The 21,625-nt window shown below is 40.7% G+C and overlaps 1 protein-coding gene across 6 annotated transcripts in view; it reads left to right on the plus strand.

The window, feature by feature from the left end:
- Positions 1-21,091, plus strand: part of LOC136337612 (broad substrate specificity ATP-binding cassette transporter ABCG2) — a 136,905-nt gene extending 115,814 nt beyond the window's left edge. For all 6 annotated transcript variants that reach the window (XM_066279077.1, XM_066279081.1, XM_066279079.1 and 3 more), the window contains 7 exons: positions 4,490-4,572; positions 9,683-9,772; positions 11,170-11,294; positions 13,274-13,428; positions 17,056-17,145; positions 17,981-18,063; positions 20,888-21,091. In XM_066279077.1, coding sequence (XP_066135174.1) covers positions 4,490-4,572; positions 9,683-9,772; positions 11,170-11,294; positions 13,274-13,428; positions 17,056-17,145; positions 17,981-18,063; positions 20,888-21,035 — 774 coding nt within the window. In that variant the 3' untranslated portion in view covers positions 21,036-21,091. The remainder of the gene's footprint in view (positions 1-4,489; positions 4,573-9,682; positions 9,773-11,169; positions 11,295-13,273; positions 13,429-17,055; positions 17,146-17,980; positions 18,064-20,887) is intronic.
- Positions 21,092-21,625: the final 534 nt, after the last annotated feature.

The following is a 21,625-nucleotide window of genomic DNA, read 5'->3' on the forward strand; positions in this document are numbered from 1 at the left end:
TGTTGAGAGCTGAAAGGTGGCATGTAGTGGGCTCTAACAAAGCAGTACTGACCTCTTACCACAGGCACCATGGTTTTCATACTCCAGGACTGTTGTCCTCTAAGTATTAATACCAAGAGCCGAGATCCCTCTTTGAGATGTACTGCTCAGTGCTCCAAATATTTTTGGTACTTTTTTTTAATATTGCTGTCAGAACATGAGCAATTTTTCTGTACTATCAAGCAAGAGTAATTTTTATTCTTTTGGAGAGGATTTAATGTCATTTGGAAACAAGTCTGGTGAATCAGGTCAACTTGGTTACACACTGGTGAACAGTGAGACAATGTAACGGATTTGACTCTTCAGTGTGATTTATGCATTAGATTTTTTTACTTGGAAAATAACTTTAATTTATCTTGCCTCAAAAAGTGGTTTATAAGTGTCTTGTCCAAGTCACTTATATTGTAATTCTGGGCAGAGCACGTTGGAGTGTGAAACTCTCTCTAAATCACCATGATTCCGGATTTTTTGGTGCTAAGCTTCCTTCAGATACAAACCCAGGGCCTAGTACCTCCAGGTTGCATGTCCAGCCTACCTGCCTCCTCCGTGATCTCAGCTCCACAAAGGGAATTCCAGCAATGTTCAGAGCCCTGGCAGTCTCATAGAAAAAGGGTAGAACTGTGCATCTCCCTGAGCATTTGCTTAGGGCTCTCAGCTCCTGCTCAGATTTGTGAATACTAGAGTATTAGCTTAAGGCAGGAGTAGGAAACCCTTTTTTGTAAAGGGCCGGGTAATGAATATTTTAGGCTTTGCAGGCCACGTGGTCTTTGTCTCAGGTAGTCAACTGCCATTTTAGGGAGAAAGCATCCATAATAATAAATACATAAACAAATGAGCATAGCTGTGCTCAAGTTAAGCTATTCATGGACAGTGAAATTTGAATTTCAGAAAAATTTCAAATAACTTTTAGTATTTGAATATCATATAAATTTTTCTCTTTCCTTTTTTCAACCACTAAAACTAAGGGTAAAATCATTGGTATTTTGTAGACTAAACAGAAATAGGTGAAAGGCCTGTTGGGCCTGTAGGCCACAGCTTATTGACCCTGGTTTTGGGTTTTTTAATGTGCATTTATGTCATTTGCTTCTCTAATTGTTTGAACATGTCTGTATTAAAATGTTGTATGGCTTCCTGCTGATAAATTTTGTATATGTAGTTCTATAGCTGTACTTAAGTTTGAACTAGTCATTTTTGTGATTCAGACTTTGCTTCTGATAATGCTTTTCTTTTTAAAGACTTAATTTATTGATTTTACAGAGGAGGGGGGAAGAAGAAATAGTTGCTTCACTCTAGCTGTTCATTGGTTGTATGTTGTATGTACCATGACCAGGCAAACCCAAGGTTTGAACTGGCAATCTCAGTGCTACAGGTTCGTGCTTCATCCACTGTGCCACCACAGGCCAGGTCTGATAATGCTTTCAACAAAACACTGTATTTAGGCCCTGGCCAGTTGGCTCAGTGGTAGAGCGTCGGTCTGGCGTGTGGAAGTCCCGGGTTCGATTCCCGGCCAGGGCACACAGGAGAAGTGCCCATTTGCTTCTCCACCCCTCCCCCTCTCCTTCCTCTCTGTCTCTCTCTTCCCCTCCCACAGCCAAGGCTCCATTGGAGCAAAGATGGCCCCGGCGCTGGGGATGGCTCCTTGGTCTCTGTCCCAGGTGCTAGAGTGGCTCTGGTCGCAACAGAGCGACACCTCGGAGGGGCAGAGCATCGCCCCCTGGTGGGCAGAGCTTTACCCCCTGGTGGGCGTGCCAGGTGGATCCTGGTCGGGCGCACGCGGGAGTCTGTCTGACTGTCTCTCCCGGTTTCTAGCTTCAGAAAAATACAAAAACAAAAACAAACAAACAAAAAAACCCGCTGTATTTGGAGGACCTTGGACTGAGTACATTATTTATATAAGAAAGATTTTTTTTTAGGTGAGAAGAAGGGAGATAGTAAGGCAGACTCCTGAATGCGCTCTGACTTGGATTCATCCTGCAACCCCATATACGACCAATGCTCGAGTACTGAGCTATTTTTAGTGCCTGAGGCTGGTGCTCAGACCAACCAAGTTATCCTTAGTGCCCATGCTTAAACCAGTCAAGCCACTGGCTGTGGGAGGGGAAGAGGGAGTGAAGGGGGAGGGGAGAGAGAAGCAGATGATCACTTTTCCTGTGTTCCCTGACCAGGAATCAAACTCAGGACATTCATACACTAGACTAACACTCTATCCACTGAGCCACTGGCCAGGGCCAAGAAGATTTAATGTTCATTTAATGTGCTAAGGATTTTATGATCAAATCAATTCAGAAAACATTATTGTATCTCCTGGAAATTATTTCTGGTAGCATATTAAACATTTAACTATGGATTTTTTTGAACTATTTTTTTTAATTTAGAAAATAAATTTAACAGGGTGACATTGATCAATAAGAGTACATAGGTTTCAGGTAAACATTTCTATAGCATTTGAACAGTTGATTATGTTGTAAACCCATCACCCAAAGTCAAATCATTTTCTGTCACTTTATATTTGTCTCTCTTTACACCTTTGCTCCACCCCTCCCTGCCCCCCTAGATTAATTTTTTGTAGGGATGGCCATAAACATCCCTCAGAAATCTCCTTGAGAAATGTTGGTAAACACATTTGAACAACGATGCAATAATATATTTAGGGTATTTTTTACTTTTTTTTCTTTTCATCTGTTCAGAACAGAGGCCAGATACATAGATACACAGACAGGGTCTCCTTGCCTGCTTTGTTGTACAGTGTTTGTCTGTTTTTGTTAGTGCAAGAAAGAATAGCATAGATGCACCACGTAAAAACATGACAGTATTACAGGATTAACCATTTTATCAATATGTTTGAAAGCTGACTTTGGAAATACCTTTAGAATTTTGAAACTTTTAGGAAACATCCTAATGATAATACTGATAATCTGTTAGTATAAGATATAAAGTTTGAGTGGAAAAGAAAGCCTGTGGAGTATCCAGTTTAAAAAGTCAGAATATTCTTTAAAAGTTACACTATGTGAAACTATAGACTTGTATACATGCTCATGCATGCATGTTGATGGAGTCATCATTACTGGTTTGGAAGCTTGATCTGTTGACATGAAGGTACTGTATTTTTTGAAGGGTTATTAAAATATGCCAGGGTAATGGATTTGTTCCAAATTTTCTATTGTCTTATTAGCAAAGGAATTTTTAAGGCCAATCTCAAATTATATATATATTTTCCAGACTGTGGTTTTCACAAACCATGGTCCTCTTTTACAATTTTGTTTGCTTTATGTCTAAAGTATGCTTGACAAGTTACTTAAAGTCCTGATACCATTGCATGGTTGCAGTACCGAGAATGTTTTTTAACTTTGAAAGTTCCAACATACATGGTGGAATATTTTTTTATTATTATCATTTCTTATATTTTTACATTTAATACAATTTAAAAGTACAAATGTAGAATTTCCTTAAATTATACCATAATACCGTGGCTAACTTTTCACCTATAAAAGTGTTCGTAATAGACATTTTATCAATTTAAAAATATAGTGATGTGCCCCTATTTCCATATCAGGCAAAATTCCAGTGATATACATATTATATGTGCTTTAAAAATTATATTTATGTTTAGTGTTAAGAGTAAATATATCCGGCCTGACCAGGCGGCGCAGTGGATAAAGCATCGGACTGGGATGCAGAAGGACCCAGGTTCAAGACCCTGAATTCACTAGCTTGAGAGCGGGCTCATCTGGTTTGAGCAAAAGCTCACCGGCTTGGACCCAAGGTCATTAGCTCAAGCAAGGGGTTACTTAGTCTGCTGAAGGCCCACAGTCAAGGCACATATGAGAAAGCAATCAATGAACAACCAAGGTGTCGCCATGAAAAACTGATGATTGATGCTTCTCATCTCTCTCCATTCCTGTCTGTCTGTTCCTATCTATCCCTCTCTCTGACTCTCTCTGTCTCTGTTAAAAAACAAAAACAAGTAAATATATCCTGTTCTTACTTGAAACCCCTTGAAATATTTTAAAACTATGCATGGTCATGAGCACAAATATAAGAAGAGTTCAGACTAAAACTCTTATCCGCTTAAATTTTATTTTACTCCGTGAACAACTTTGTTAGATGCTTGCACTGCTCCCCTCTGTAGGGCATTCCCAGCCCCGCAGCCTGAGCTGGACCCTGATCTGGCAGTGCCCGGAGGCCCCGGGAGGAACTTAGCTTTTCCAGTAGTCTTACTCTGTTCTCCTTCAGTCTCCCCAACACACAGTAAATTAATTTTTAATTTAGATGGGCGTCTAATAACATACATTGATTTATATTTTCCCAATGACTTCCTAAATTATTTCATCTATCTCAATGGAGTGATTTGCTTATGTAGCCATATCTATTGTAATAATAAATGGTATCATATATTAAGTTTTTTACCTTTAATTGAAACTTTTTTCCTTGTCTTTTTCTTTTTGAAAAGATAATGGTAACACTCTTCCTGGGACTGGTTATAGGTGCCATTTTCTATGATCTGAAAAATGACCCTACAGGAATCCAGAATAGGTAAGTACATTTGGATCATGACTTTGAGAAAGAACTGCTATTTTTTTCAAGTTTATGAAAGTTTATTTAAAATTTGAGTTTCAGACAAGTACAGGGCCAACTGAGAGTAGGATAAGTCAGTGAACTGAAAGCTGCATGGAAGGGTTAATTATCATATAGACATGTATGTGTAAAACACACAAATACACAGAGCATCAAATCTGCTCTCCTGTCCAGTTTTAGGTGCGCAGTTTGGCGGTATTAATTACATTCACACTGTTGTGCAATCGCCATCGACATCAACTTCAGAACATATTTCATATTTCCAAAGTGAATCTTTCTGTATCTATTGAACAATAACTCCATATTTTTCCTCTTCCCATCCCCTAGAAACCACCATTATAATTTCTGTCTCTGAGTTTGCTGTAAATACCATATATAAGTGGCTCATACAGTATTTATCCTTGATGACTGGCATATTCCCATTAGCATAATATCTTCAAGCTTCATCCTTGTTGGAGCATGTATCAGAATTTCTTTCTTTTTAAAGACTGAATAATATTCCATTGTATGGATACACCATGAACACTTGGGTTGTTTCCACCTTCTGAATGTTGTGAATAATGCTGCTGTGAACATGGGTGTACAAATAAACATGTGTTTTTTGAGTCTCAATGCAAGTTCTTTTAGATTTATACCCAGAAGTGGAGTTACTGGATCATTTATTAATTCTATTAATGTTTTTGAAGAATTTTCATCCTGTTTTGCAGTTCTACCAGCAGTGCACAAGCATTCAATTTCCCCCCAACTTGGGCAACACATACTGTTTTTCTTATAATAGTTACCCTAATTGGTGTGAGTTGGTATTTCATTGTGGTTATATATATGTATATAAATTTATATATTTTATATATTTGTATATGTATATATATATAATTTTAATTGATTGATGTTAGAGAGGGAGGAGAGAGAGAGAGAAATTATTGCCTCATTTAGTCATGCATTTACTAGTTGCTTCTTGTTTGTGCCCTGACCAGGTATTGAACCCACAGCCTTGGTGTATCGAAATGAGACTTTAACCACCTGAGCTACCCAGCCAGGGCCTTATTGTGGTTTTGATTTGCATTTCCCTAAGTGAATAGTGGTGCTGAGCATCTTTTCATGTGATTGTTAGCTTTTTGTATGTCTTCTTTGGAGAAATGTCTATTCAAGTTCTTTGCCCATTTTTTTAATTGAAATTTTTATTGTTGAGCTGTAAGAGTTCCTTATATATTCTAAATATTAACCCCTTACCAGGTACAAATTTACAGATATTTTCTGCTATTCTGTGGGTTGTCTTTCCACTCTGTTGATAGTGTCCTTTGATACACACAGTTCAGTTTACCCCCTTTTTTTGAGAGAGAGAGAGAGAAAGACAGAAAGGGGGGGGTGAGAAACATTAACTCGTGGTTGGTTTCACTTTATAATTTTTATTTATTATTATTATTATTTTTTTTTTTTTACAGAGACAGAGAGAGAGTCAGAGAGAGGGATAGACAACGACAGAGAGGAACGGAGAGATGAGAAGCATCAATCATCAGTTTTTTGTTGTGCCTTGCGACACCTTAGTTGTTCATTGATTGCTTTCTCATATGTGCTTTGACCACGGGCCTTCAGCAAACCAAGTAACCCCTTGCTTGAGCCAGCGACCTTGGGTCCAAGGTGGTGAGCTTTTGCTTAAACCAAATGAGCCCACACTCAAGCTGGCAACCTCGGGGTCTCGAACCTGGGTCCTTCAGCATCCCAGTTCGACGCTCCATCCACTGCGCCACCACCTGGTCAGGTGGTTTCACTTCAGTTGTACATTGAGCTTCTCATATGTGGCCTTGACTGGGGCCGTACCAGTGTCCCCTTGCTCAAGCCAGCAACCCTGAGCTTTTCCTGCTAGTGACCTTTTGGGCTCAAGCTGGTGAGCTTTGGGATCAAGTGGACAATCCCCCCCCCCCAGAGCCAGCGACCTTGGGGTTTCCAACCAGAGACCTCAAGAGTTCAGGGTGGACACTTTAGCCACTGTGCTACCATAGGTCAGACAGTTTATTTTTTTCCTTTGTTGCCTGTGAGCTAATTTCCTTTCTACTTTTTTATTTGTTTGAGATGGAGAAGTAGATTGGACTCACTATTTTTTAACTGTAACATGAAGCACTACCTTGAAAATAATTACAATTAATATTAAATTCTTAAGCAACAAGTATTTAGTATTATAAAATAAATTTTTATAATTTAAAGAAAATTTAAGAATCTACTCATTTTCAATCCTTGTGAACATTAATTAGTGCACTGTTAGATGTAAGACTTAACAAATTGAGCTGAACGTTGCTCTGTCCCATGTTTCTGTGATTAGCTTTTACTTTGGTGTTAGGGTTGCTTTGTGTCTAGAAAGTTACACATCGGCTTGTGTACTAGGCCTTGCTATTTTTCACTTATTCATTATTGTATAAACATTTACTTTTAATCTGATCTGTTGCCTAAGTTATTTATTATTTTCTTCTTTTTATTTTGGTGTTAAAAACAATTACTTAGTGCCTGACCGGGTGGTGCCGCAGTGGATAGAGCATCAGACTGGGATGCGGGAGACCCAGGTTCGAGACCCTCAGGTCGCCAGCTTGAGCGTGGGCTCATCTGGTTTGAGCAAAGCTCACAAGCTTGAGCCCAAGGGCGCTGACTCGAGCAAGGGGTTACTCAGTCTGCTGAAGGCCCGCGGTCAAGGCACATATGAGAAAGCAATCAATGAAAAACTAAGGTGTCACAACAAAAAACTAATGACTGATGCTTCTCATCTCTCCATTCCTGTTTGTCCCTGTCTATCCGTCTCTCTGACTCTCTCTCTGTGAAAAAAAAATAAATAAAATTAAATAACCACAATTATTTAGTGTGTATGGACTCTGTTTTGGAGGTTGTACCATTGGGTTTACATTTTTTTAAAATGCTCTCTTAATTGTGTGTCATTTAAATAATTTACCACTTCATGTCTTAGTTTCTACTGACATCCTCAGTGTCAAGAAAGTTGGTTGTGCAAGAAAGTGCAGCTGTTTCAGGAATGCTGGCATGCTTCCACAAAAGTTACAGTTCTGTCGAAGAGCAGATGAGCTGACTAGTACTTTCCTTGTTAGACCGTATTTTACTGAGAGGAAAGCATTAATAGTCTCCTTTCTATATATGTGCACAAGTTAATTTTTTCATTTATAAGTACGTTTGCTTTCATTTTGAGCACATTGTAAACCATGCTGGCATGGTTGTCAAGGATGATATGAAGTTTCTTCGGATGATTGCAGGATGAATATATATAATGAGGTGTCCATAGAGGTTTTCCTCCACTATCTTTTATTTTGCCTCCTCATGTCTTAGTTTCTTCTTTATCCAACTTTTAAAAAGTGGCTAATATTTTTAACTTTTGTAGACTTTATTTGACTATTTCTTTGTTCATGCATTAGGATGGTACTTGGTGTTTTTATTACATAGTTAAAATGAAAGATGGTAGCATTTCTATGACCAATGTAGTTATCACCTTCGTCATAACAAAGAACCACAGACTAGATGGCTTAATCAGCAGAAATTTATTTCTTACAATTCTGGAGATTTGGGTGCCAGCATACTTTGGGTTCCACTGAGGGCTCTCTACTGGCTTGCTGCCTCCCCGCTGTCTCCTCTCATAGTGCAGAGAGAGCTCTGATGTCTCTCCCTTTTCTTCCAAGGGTACTAATCCTATCATGAGGGCTCTACCCTCACAATCTCATCTAAACTTGATTGCCTTCCAAAGATGCCACCTCTAAATATTATCACATTGAGAGGGCTTCAACATAGGGATTTGAGGAAAACACATTTCAATTCATGGCAACCTAGGACTGTGAATTTAAAACTGTGCTATATGGAGTTTCCAAGGGCAGCACCGTGGAGGCACTGGGATGGGGAGAGACCTGAGGGAACTCATACTTTCCTTTCTGATTTAACCTCAACAGTTGTTTAATGTCATACGATATTATTCGAGGAAAGAGTTTTGCAGGTGTTGGTGGTGCATCCTTGGTTTAGCATCCTGGGTACTTGAGTTCTGGCTAAAAAAGAATTCAGAGAAAAGACTCAAACTATAAGAGAAAGTTTATTTAGAAAGTCACAGGTGTAGGAAAAGTGAGCTGTGCCTGACCTGTGGAGGCACAGTGGATAAGGTGTCAATCTGGAATCTGAGGTTGCCAGTTTGAGATCCTTGACTTGCCCAGTCAAGGCACATACGGGAAAAAACTGTGAGTTGGTGCTTCCCTTTCCTCCCTCTCCTTGTCTTTCTCTCTCTCTCTTCTCTCTAAAATTAATAAATAAAATGTAAAAAAAGAAAAAGTGAGCTGCAGGTGCTGGCTGGTGGCTCAGTGGATAGAGTGTTTCCTCACTTGCTGAGGTGGCAGGGTCAGTCCCCGATCAGGGCACATACAAGAAGCAACCAATGGGGCACAACGAAGTGGAAAAAAAGTTGATGCTGCTTTCTCTCTTAAATCCAGAGAAAATTTTTTAAAAAGAAATGAAAGGAAAAAGTGAGCTGTAGAAGAAATGGGCTCAGGAAAGAGGTTAGAGAGGCAAAAGAAGGGCCCCTGGGGCCTAGGAGAAAGAGCTGGGCAAGGACAAGGCACCGGTGGGGAGGGGCTGGAGAAGCACAGGCAGCTCCGCAGAGAGCGCCTCACTGGGTGCTCTGTCTTTAGGGTATTTACCTGGAGTCTCAGGGGAGGATCCCAATAGAATATTCACGAGCTTTCCAGGTGCCTCCTTTCAGGGTCATGGTCTCCATTGATTGGTCAGCAGCAGGCAGGGTCATTAGTGCAGATGGTACTGATGTCAACCATGGAATTGCTTGTCTGATTTAGCTTCTTTTCTGGGCCTGGAACTGAAATCCAACTGAGGCCTAGATGTATTGCCCTGGGGACAAGGTCCTGCTTTTCCCAGTTCTGCCTGTTGTGAGGCACCTTGGAGCTTTCCACCCTGATAACCTTCTGTCATTGGTCCAAGGTCCTTGCTCTGCTCAGGCCTGTGTAACTGACTGTCACACAGATAGGAAATTGATCTAAGAATGTGTATTGATCTTGGTGCTTTTGTTTCCCTTCCCTTGTTGCAGGGCTGGGGTGCTCTTCTTCCTGACGACCAACCAGTGTTTCAGCAGTGTGTCATCCGTGGAGCTCTTTGTGGTCGAGAAGAAGCTCTTTATGTGAGGATGTCTCTGTTCTGGGGAGGGGGCTGCCAGTGTCAGGGCTGCTGGTCAAACTGGTCACATAGAGAACTGGGCCACTGATTGGTTCCTGGGGATTACCAGTGTTCACTGAGAAAATACAGCCAGGAGCTGGAAGGAACTCATGAGCATGTGGGGCCTGAGTCCAAGGGAAAAAGGAGTTTCAAGATTAGGGCATAGCTGCAAATGCTACAGACAGTGCGAGCAACAGAGGCTGAAAGGGTCTTTCGTTTGAGCTAATAAGAAGTCATGATGACCTTCACAAGAAAAGTCTGAGGGGCTTGGTGGAGAGAAAGTACTGGGTTAAGTGGTATCGTATTTCCCCATGTATAAGACACACCTTTTTGGGAAAAATTTGGGGTCTAAAAACTGGGTGCGTCTTATACAGTGGTGGTAGATTCTTTTTTACTTGCATTTGACAGCGATGAGAAGTTGTATGAATTTTATGATGAATAAAACTTGAGTTTAATAACTTTATGTAATACTTTTTTTTTCAAATTTTGGGCCTCAAAATTATGGTGTGTCTTATACATGGCAGTGTTTTATACATGTGGAATATGGTAAATTGAAGGTGGAGAGGTAAAGTTGATAAAGAATATAGACCAAGCTTAGCCTACAGTGGACAGAGAATGGGAAGAGCCAGAGACAGCTGGTTTGTTTCCTGGGTTTTTCAAAGTTGGAAGATGTCTGCCTGTATTTACCTGCTTGAGGAAAGGAGTCATTAGAGAGGGAAAGAATGAAGATATTGGTGGAAGAATTTAGGATCACAGGAGGAGGATCTAGGTCTTGATTGGGGAGAGAATCAGCTTTGAGAGCTGACAGGAGTACAGGGATGTACAGTCGAAAGGAATGATCATTGAGGGAAGAGTGTATGTTTTCTTTCATCACAAGAATGGAAGAAGTGAAAAGGGTTTAGTGATCTGACACTGGGCTGGGGGCCGTGGAGAAGAGCATTGCCACCTTCTTTATGATCAGAAGTGAGGAGAAAGCAAAGCTGTGTCACCACTGAAATCAGCTGCTGAAGAGCCCTTTTTCAAGGAGATCCAGTGTTGAAAGAGAAGGAAGAGATGCAGAATGTGTTTACCTGGAGTGGAGGATCTGAGGGCAAAGTGGGCGGCGTGGACAGCGATTTCTATAATGAGAAGAGGGTCATCACACAGAGCTCGTTGGGAACGATGTCTCAGGGGAGGCGAGCACCTGAGAGGCTGCCTGAGGCTGACTAGGTGACAGTGGGAGTTAACCTGGAGGATGTGAGAAGCTGTAGTTGTAAGACCCCTGCTGTCAACAGAAATCTATATAGCAAGTGGTTTAATCATCTAGTCTGTGCCTTGTTAAACTAATGTGGGATGCATGTTATGAATTTTTTTGTGTTTTAGGCATGAATATATCAGTGGATACTACAGAGTGTCATCTTATTTCTTTGGGAAACTGTTATCTGATTTACTACTCATGAGGATGTTACCAAGTATTATATTTACTTGTACAACATACTTCTTGTTAGGTAAGCAATAAGACAAAAGATATGTGTCTGTAGTAGTGGATGTGAGGGGAAGCTAATTGCTTTTTGCAAGCATCTTTTTGGTTCTCTAATTAAAAACTGAGCCACAAGATAAGGGAGTGTCTATCTATTGTGAATAAAACAACTGTCTAAGGACATTTATGGGAAGACTTTTCCCAAAGTAACTTTTATACCTATTAATAAAACTATTGTATATTTTCCTGAGTGATAGTATGTGTCATATACAGACATGGAAAGAATTCAGAAAAGAATTTGAGACTGTGTTGGAAGAGCTGGAGCTTTGATATTTATTACCGAGCTATTTATATTCTTATATATGCATGTATGTGTGTGTGTATATATAGACATACATTATATGTAGTGAAAGATAGCAACTTTTGGGGCTTATTGTTTTAATAAGAATATATTTTTAATACATGTAGACAAATTCATGTGTGATTTGTGTTTAGGTCTTTCCCCGGCTCATTGTCATGGAATTTCTATATGTTTCACTGTATACACATACACATAGCAGAAATATATATATATATATATATATATATATATATATTTTAACAGAGACAGAGAGAAAGAAAGAGGGATAGATAGGGACAGACAGGAATGGAGAGAGATGAGAAGCATCAATCATCAGTTTTTCCTTGCAACACCTTAGTTGTTCATTTTTTTCTTCTTAGTTGTTCATAGATTGCTTTCTCATATGTGCCTTGACCACGGGCCTTCAGCAAACCGAGTGACTCCTTGCTCGAGCCAGTGACCTTTGGTCCAAGCTGGTGAGCTTTGCTCAAACCAGATGAGCCCATGCTCAAGCTGGCAACCTCGGGGTCTCAAACCTGGGTCCTCTGCATCCCAGTCCAACACTCTCCACTGTGCCACCACTTGGTCAGGCTATATATATTTTTGACAAAGCACTATAAGGGAAGATTTACTGATTCAGTTTAAACTTCCATTTTACAAGTTAAGAGGTGTATCATAAAGAATTAGGTATAGAACCTGGATCCTCAGTCTCAACTAGTGTTCTTACAGCTGTTCCGTAATCTTCAGAGTGTATGACCCGTAATAGCCCGCCAGTATAGTTATAAGGTAGTTTCATGAAACTTCATTTAGCCTCATCCTCAATCGCAGGCTCTCAGAGACTAGAAGTGCTCTCTCAGGTAGTGAACCTACGGGAGGTCATATAATCCTAGCCTTCCCAGTTTCTTCACTAAGGCAGTGACAGCTCACAGTGAGTCATGTGGTGAAGTCTGGGTAAAAACAATGTGCTCTTGACAAGTTTCCTTCTTAGGGAGAAGGCAATAGAGTTCTGGCCAGGTGTGCTGCCTCTAGCCCCCCATCTAAGGCACTCAGAGGTTGTTAATTACACAGCAAGGAGCATAGGTGTTGCATGAGAAAGTGCTCACGCAGTAGTAACAAAAAGAAAACTGAGCAATAACTCTATACATTAACTATATGGGGAGGGACAATGAAATTGATGACTCAGGTGGTTGGATGAAGGATGATTTTTTTTCATTTTGATATTCACTTCTCAAAATATTTGCACCATAGCCTGACCAGGCGGTGGCACAGTGGATAGAGCATCAGACTGGGATGTGGAGGATGCAGGTTTGAGACCCTGAGGTCACTAGCTTGAGTGCGGGCTCATCTGGTTTGAGCAAAAGCTCACTAGCTTGGACCCAAGGTCGCTGGCTTGAGCAAGAGGTCACTTGGTCTGCTGTAGCCCCACTGTCAAGGCACATATGAGAAAGCAATCAATGAACAACTAAGGTGTCACAACAAAAAACTGATGATTGATGCTTCTCATCTCTCTCCATTCCTGTCTGTTTGTCCCTATCTATCCCTCTCTCTGACTCTCTCTCTGTCTCTGTAAAAAAACAAACAAACAAACAAAAAATATTTGCACCATAAACAGTACCAGATACCCAGTAACTTAAGCAGTTGGATTAACCCCATTTTTTCCCCCTAAGGATTGAAGCCAGTGGTGGAGGCTTTCTTCATCATGATGCTTACCCTTATGATGGTGGCTTATGCGGCCAGTTCTATGGCGCTGGCCATAGCAGCAGGTCAGAGTGTGGTATCTATGGCAACACTTCTTATGACCATCTCATTTGTGTTTATGATGGTAAGAACTACACTTCTCTCTGAGATGTAATTATTTCTCCTCGTTCCTTCCTGCAAATTCACCTGTCATGAAAAATCTGTTTTTAGGGTTCTTTAAATGGGACTCTTAGCTTTAAGGAAGTCATGTATTAAAATATAGCTTATATTAGAGAATGTACCAGCTTTTTCTCTACCTTACACAGTCTTTTTGCCATTGTTCTAATATAATTGCTATAACCTTAGTTAGTATGTTGTTAAAATGAAATTTTTCGAAATGCTTCTTGATGACATACAGTAAAACTTTGATGACTAAGAACTTCAAAAACAGAAATACTTTGCCTGACCAGGCAGTAGTGCAGTGGATAGAGCATCGGCCTGGGATGCTGAGGACCCAGGTTCGAACCTGAGGTCACCAGTTTGAGTACAGGGTCTCAGACTTGAGTGTGGGATCACAGACATGGCCCCATGGTTACTGGCTTGAGCCCAAAGGTCACTGGTTTGAAGTCCAAGGTCACTGTTAAGCTCAAGGTCACTGGTACGGTTGGAGCCCCCTAATCAAGGCACATATAAGAACACCATCAATGAATAACTAAGGTGATACAACTATGAATTGATGCTTCTCATCTCTCTCCCTTCCTGCCTGCCTGTCTCTCTCTCACACAAAACAAAACAAAACAAAACAAAACAAAACAAAACAAAAAAAACCTTTGACCTCATTAAAGTGACAGATTCGTTTCTGGACTTCTGCGCTGGTGTTAGAGAACTGATGGCTTATTTATGCAGCAGCTGAGATGGTTTATTTGGATCAAATACTTTCCAAGGGAAAAGCTAAGCTCCATGAGAAATAGAACAGCATGTCCATGGATAGTCTATCTTGGTTCATCCTAGATTTTGAAGTGAATTATTTTAAAAATAGTGAAAATTTTCCACACAGCACTTGGTCCCCTCCTTTCTGGATTCTTGACATTCACTTATGTCTATGTATTTCTGTTTACCTTTTTTTTTTTTAATCTTTTTTTTTTCTTTTCATTTTTCCGAAGCTGGAAACAGGGAGGCAGTCAGACTCCCGCATGCGCCCGACCGGGATCCACCCGGCATGCCCACCAGGGGCCGATGCTTTGCCCCTCTGGGGCATCGCTCTGTTGCATCCAGAGCCATTCCAGCGCCTGAGGCAGAGGCCACAGAGCCATCCCCAGCACCTGGGCCATCTTTGCTCCAATGGAGCCTTGGCTGCAGGAGGGGAAGAGAGACAGAGAGGAAGGAGAGGGGGAGGGGCGGAGAAGCAAATGGGCGCCTCTCCTGTGTGCCCTGGCCAGGAATCGAACCCAGGACTCCTGCACGCCAGGCCGACGCTCTACCACTGAGCCAACCGGCCAGGGCCTGTTTACCTTTTTTTTAATGGTTACTAATGCTATTCTTATATGTCCTTAAATTTTGCTCATACAAAGATGAACAGGTAAAAAGAACAAATTAGCACATTTCCCCATATGTCATTCAAGCCCATTAACTTACTACATGTGTCCTTTCTGCTAGCATAGGAATAGATATATTTAAAGGTTTGTAAATACCACATTTTTGCTATTGAAAACTACCAATCTAAATATTATTGAGAAAGTCATAAACCTTGTGTAAATTTCCAATAATATTATCTAATAAATAAAATTTCTTTCAATATATAAAAGTATTTTGTTCATATATTAGATGCCTTGATTTATTATTTATTTAATGGTTTATATATAGAACTTGTAAAACCACATGTAAAGCAGCATTTTACTGGGAGATGGTATACATTAAGCACTCTGTTATATCAAAAATATGTTTTCACACCAGCATCATTGTCCTTGTTATACCCAAGTCACATGGCAAGTGCCAGTTAGAAGTATTGTATGAACCTCTTATGTGGCCGTCTCTTGCTGGAGCAGTCCGTCCTAGGGTCCCATAGCAATACTGCTTTATGGTAGATTTAAATGAAGGTATTCATTATAATTTTTGTTATACTTCACATCATGCTTTACTAGTTCTAGGCTTTGGGCAGTTATATTTTATTTATTTATTTATTTATTTATTTATTTATTTATTGTGTGTGTGTGTGTGTGTGTGTGTGTGTGTGACAAAGACAGAGAGAGCGAGACAGATAGGGACAGACAGGCAGGAATGGAGAGACATGAGAAACATCAATTTTTTTTTTAATCTTTTTTTTTTTTTTTTTGTATTTTTCTGAAGCTGGAAACAGGGAGAGACAGTCAGAGAGACTCCCACATGCGCCCGACCGGGATCCACCCGGCACGCCCAAGGGGCGACACTCTGCCCACTCTGCCCCTCCGGGGCATCGCTCTGCCGCAACCAGAGCCACTCTAGCACCTGGGGCAGAGGCCAAGGAGCCATCCCCAGCGCCCGGGCCATCTTTGCTCCAATGGAGCCTCGGCTGCGGGAGGGGAAGAGAGAGACAGAGAGGAAGGAGGGGGTGGGGGGTGGAGAAGCAAATGGGCGCTTCTCCTATGTGCCCTGGCTGGGAATCGAACCCGGGTCCCCCGCACGCCAGGCCGACGCTCTACCGCTGAGCCAACCGGCCAGGGCCTCAATTGTTTTTTTTTGTTGTTTTTTTACAGGGACAGAGAGAGAGTCAGAGAGAGGGATAGACAGACAGGAACAAAGAGAGATGAGAAGCATCAATCATCAGTTTTTTGTTGCGACACCTTAGTTGTTCATTGATTGCTTTCTCATATGTGCCTTGACTGCGGACCTTCAGCAGACCTAGTAACCTCTTGCTCAAGCCAGTGACCTCGGGTCCAAACTGGTGAGCTTTTTTTTTTTACTCAAGCCAGATGAGCCTGCACTCAAGCTGGCGACCTCAGGGTCTTGAACCCAGGTCCTTCCGCATCCCAGTCCGACACTCTACTGTGCCGCCGCCTGGTCAGGCAGAAATATCAATTCTTTGTTGCAGCACCTTAGTTGTTCATTGATTACCTTCTCATATGTGCCTTGACTGGAAGCCAGCAACCATGGGGTCATGTCTATGATCCCACTCTCAAGCCAGCGACCTTGCACTCAAGTTGGTGAGCCCGTGCTCAAGTCAACGACCTTGGGGTTTTGAACCTGTATCCTCTGCATCCTAGTCCAATGCTCTAGTCACTGTGCTACCGCCTGGTCAGGCAAATTTTAAACATACATTCTGAATTCCAAATTATACCCAATGTTACACAGACAAAATGCAAACCCTTGTAAATAACAAAGCTTACTGCGCTATGGAAGTATAGAGGGGTGTGAGGTGCTCAGGTCATGTTCTGGTGTGTCTGTTTATGGGAATGCATAGTGGTTGTATCATTAGAACAGTCAGGACTATGGACCTTCCATTGTGTGCAGTTACAAAGAAAGTAAAAGCCTTGACAATTAAGAATCTTCCAATTAAATGAAATATAGGTAGATATATTGTCCTTCCTTTAAAACCATAAATAGCCTTAGTTGTAGAGAAAAATACACATGCAAAAAGGATATGGTAAGCCTTTAGATTATTGGAAGAAATTTCAAGAAAGAAATTTGTCTTAACAGAAAGTTTTACAAGGTTGTAGGGGACTTAAAGAGAATAATCTTTCGAATTCTTTATGAAATCATTCCACCAGTTCTGACTGTTGGTATTTGCTCTTTGTAGATTTTTTCGGGGCTGTTGGTCAATCTCACCACCGTTGTGCCTTGGCTCTCATGGCTTCAGTACTTCAGCATTCCTCGATATGGCTATGTGGTGAGTTTTCCTCTTTGTCCCTGTGACTAGTCTATTGTTTCCAAGCTGAGAATAATCAGAATAAAGCCTGACCATCTCAGGAATTTTCTTTCAGGAGCAGAGAAGGAGAGTTTCCTGTTAAGCCTTGATTCACCTTGATATCGAATCACCTGGCTTTCCCAGTCACCCAGTGGTTTGAGGGAGGTGAAGTGTGGGGAGATAGCTTATAGTTAAGGAGAATGATTGACCAATTGATGTAAGAAATGTATTTGGTTTTCAGTTCTATAAGGAAATACATGAGAGGATGGGAACCTAGAATGGGAACCTGTTTTATATCGAAAGGGATATTTGAAGAAAAATCAAGACCATATAATATTCCCAGCCTGTATTGACTTTAAAGTCTAACTAACTATAAAGAAAACTGTGTCTTAAAATAGCATAACCGAGTTTCTTATTCCCAAGAATTATAACTGGTCTTGATCAAAACAAATGAGACATATAAATGTTACCATAAGTTAATAATAGTCTTTGAGTACCACATTATCATTTTAATTATAGTGTTTATGGGGTTATAACATTGGGACAGAGAATGAGGAAGGAACTATGTGGTAATATAGCCAGAGATCACTTGGCAAAATATTTTTTTTGTTAGAAGCCAAAATTTCACCCCTAGTTCTCTTGATTGTCAGGAAAAATCATTTCAGTTGCTATGGTGTGATCAAGACTGTGAATATGAAGCTTGTGTTCTTTTCAAAATTAACAAAGTTTAATCTATGAGGATGAGATTGTGATAATTCTTTGGAAAGTGTTTGAAATTTAAAATTGCTTACCTTCCCCATTCTTCATTGTGTTACAGGCTTTGCAGCATAATGAATTTTTGGGACAAAACTTCTGCCCTGGACTCAATGTAACAGCAAACAATACCTGTAGCTTTGCAATGTAAGTTTGCATTTAGAGTCTTACTAGGTTTGCTCACTGTGTGGTGGGATGTAGGCCACTGGGCTTGTAGCTCGTACGAGTCCTTTCAGGGACACTCACTCTCTCAGATGCAGTTTTCTTATCTATAGTGTGAGTTATTGTCTACTAATGTATATGAAAGTGTGGCATAACTCTGTATTTAAGTTGGAGAAATATTCCATATGTGCTGTTTTGAGCCTTTTAAAAGATCCTTTTGCTGTTTTACTAATAAGTATGAGATAATGGTTTTCAGAACATTTGCATTTAAAATTAGCTGCTTTGATATTTTAACAAGGTCTTATAATATCTGCACTGTGTGGATTATGTGAAGTTTATGGGTCCACAAACATGGCTACCTATGAGCCCAGCCCATAGCCGGTCGTATGAGCTGAAAGGGCAGCAGAAGAGGGAAAGGAGGGAACATTTTCCTGCCATGTTCCTAGCACTTGTCTCTTCTTCCTCGATCATGAAATCAAAGTCTGCACAGTTTTGTTTTTCTTTTGTAAACAGACTTGCAATATAGCCAAGGGAAAGATGTATTCTATACAGAAAGGAACATATCTTTTAGTAACTGTGAAGAAAATCCCATGTTTTGGATAATGTCAATAAAACAGAAATGCAGATTTTAATAAAATTAGAGGATGTTGTATAAAATGACACTTTTCAATGTTGTTGTTAATGGTGTGATTTTAATACATTAATTAATGACAGAAAAAAGAATACTGGTTTGTTATATCTCAAGACAATTCAAATAGAACAAAAATAATTTTGAATAAGAGCACAAATTGATATTTTGAAGTACAGTTGGCTCTTAAACAAAGCAGATCAGACCTGTACAGGCCAACTTATATAAGGACTTCTATTAAAAAATAAATACAGCCTAACCAGGCAGTGGCACAGTGGATGGAGCATTGGACTGGGATGTGGAGGACCCAGGTTCGAGACCTCAAGGTCGCCAGCTTGAGCACGGGCTCATCTGGTTTGAGCAAGGCTCACCAACTTGAGCCCAAGGTTGCTGGCTCGAGCAAGGGGTCACTCGGTCTGCTATAGTCCTCTGGTTAAGGCACATACGAGAAATCAATCAAAGAACAACTAAGGAGCCACAACAAAGAATTGATGTTTCTCATCTCTCTCCTTTCCTGTCTGTCTGTCCCTGTCTGTCCCTCTCTCTGACTCTCTGTCTCTGTCCAAATAAATAAATAAATAAATAAATAAATAAATAAATAAATAAATATTGTGGCCTGACCAGGCAGTGACGCAGTGGATAGAGCATTGGACTAGGACACAGAAGACCCAGGTTCAAAACCCTGAGATTGCTGGCTTGAGCTCAGGCTCATCCAGCTTGCTCATATGCTTACCAGTTTGAGCACAGGGTTGCTGGCTTGAGTGTGGAATCAGAGACATGACCCCATGGTTGCTGGCTTGAGCTCAGAGGTAGCTGGCTTGAATCCCAAGGTTCCTGGTTTGAGGACAAGGACACTGCCTTGAGCAAGGGGTTACTTGCTCTGCTGTAGCTCCTACCCCCTTGCTCTCCTCCCCCCATATCAAGGCACATATGAGAAAGCAATCAATGAACAACTAAGGTGCCATAACAAAGATTTGATGCTTCTTATCTCTCTCTCTTTCTGCCTGTCTGTCCCTATCTGTCTCTCTCTCTGTCTCTGTTACAAAAAAATAATAAATACTGTGAATATATTTTCTCTCATTTTCTTATTAACATTTTCTTTTCTCTAGCTTATATTATAAGAATACAATATACATTACATCTAACATACAAAATATATATTAACTGATTGTTGTATTATCAGTAAGGCTTCCTCGGGAAACAGCTGGTTATTGGTAGTTAAGTTTGGGGGAAGTCAAAAGTTATCTGTGGATTTTGGACTGTGTATGGGGGTCAGCATCCCTCTTACATTGTTCAAGGGTCATCTGTATTCTCAGGGAACTGTACAAAGAGAAGGATTCTTTATTCTAACCACTCTCTCTCTCTCTTGATCTTAGTATGAATTTTTTTTGGAACTGCTACATTCCAAAAGTGATACAAAAATGGTACCAGACAATAATGGCGGCTATGCCAGTTGTCTTTAGTACCAGGTGCTGATCTACCCGTGGCAGGGCTCCTCCACCCTGTGCTTCTCCAGCTCCCAGCAAGGCCTCTCCCTGATACCTGGGCTGCCTGGTGAGGTCTTGTAGCTGAGCACTGGCCATGCCCATTCCAGTCTCAGTGCAGGAGCTGACGGAGGGCAGCTGTCAGGAAGCCCTCCTCTCCTCTTTCTTGGTTTAGGACTTCTTAGCCTGTATTTTTTTTGCATGACTGGTTGTGGGTCAAGAGTTCTATAAAGAACTTTGGTATGTTTGTGAAGGCCTTAGATATCATCTTGTAAAGCTGAGGTTTTCCTATTCAGGAGTAAGTAAACATTTATTTGATAAACATTTCTGCCTTTTGAAGAGAGTAACTTCATAGATTTAGAGGCAAATGAATCTGGAGAGGGTAGCAATTTAGTTCAAGGTGAGTCTGTGAGCTTGGCCAAGTTCCTTAAATTTTAATCTTGTCATCTTTTAAATGTGTATAGTATCCACCCCATTCAGTTGTATCAAGATTGACTAAACTGCTACATGTAGGTTGCTTAAATGGTGTCTAGCAGAATTGTATGTACTCATTGGCTCTTACCTATTATATATGAAAATATAGTTATTTCCGACTTAGTGACCGATAGGTTTCTATAACTAAGGAACAGAAAATATATTGAATCAGATTGGACAGATGCTGAGAATTAAGTCGTATTCTTTTTCTGTTGAATTTCAGATGTACTGGAGAAGAATTCTTGATAAACCAGGGCATCGACCTCTCATCTTGGGGCCTGTGGCAGAATCATGTAGCCCTGGCTTGTATGATTGTCATCTTCCTTACAATTGCCTACCTAAAATTGTTATTTCTTAAAAAATTTTCTTAAATTCCTCTAATTTACATGATTTATCTACACATTAAAAAGGGAACACCTTGATTTTAGTACTCAGTGTTTTGTTGTCTTCTTTTCACCTGCCATCATATTATTGTTCAGCCTGAATATTTTTTTTTTACAGGGACAGAGAGAGAGTCAAGGAGAGGGATGGACAGGGACAGACAGACAGGAATGGAGAGATGAGAAGCATCAATCATTAGTTTTTTGTTGCGCATTGCGACACCTTAGTTGTTCATTGATTACTTTCTCATATGTGCCTTGACCACGGGCCTTCAGCAGACTGAGTAACCCCTTGCTGAGCCAGTGACCTTGGATCCAAGCTGCTGAGCTTTTGCTCAAACCAGATGAGCCCCTGCTCAAGCTGGCGACCTTGGGGTCTCGAACCTGGGTCCTCCGCATCCCAGTCCAACACTCTATCCACTGCACCACCACCTGGTCAGGCCAGCCTGAATATTTTTTAACAGAAACTTTTATAGAGATCACAATGAACTAAGTTTTAAAAGAACCCAAGTTTGCCTGACCAGGTGGTGGAGCAGTGGATAGAGCATCGGACTGCAATGCAGAGGACCCGGGTTCGGAAC

The sequence above is a fragment of the Saccopteryx bilineata genome, chromosome 5 (genome assembly GCF_036850765.1).
Source record: "Saccopteryx bilineata isolate mSacBil1 chromosome 5, mSacBil1_pri_phased_curated, whole genome shotgun sequence".
NCBI classification, from domain to species: Eukaryota; Metazoa; Chordata; class Mammalia; order Chiroptera; family Emballonuridae; genus Saccopteryx; species Saccopteryx bilineata.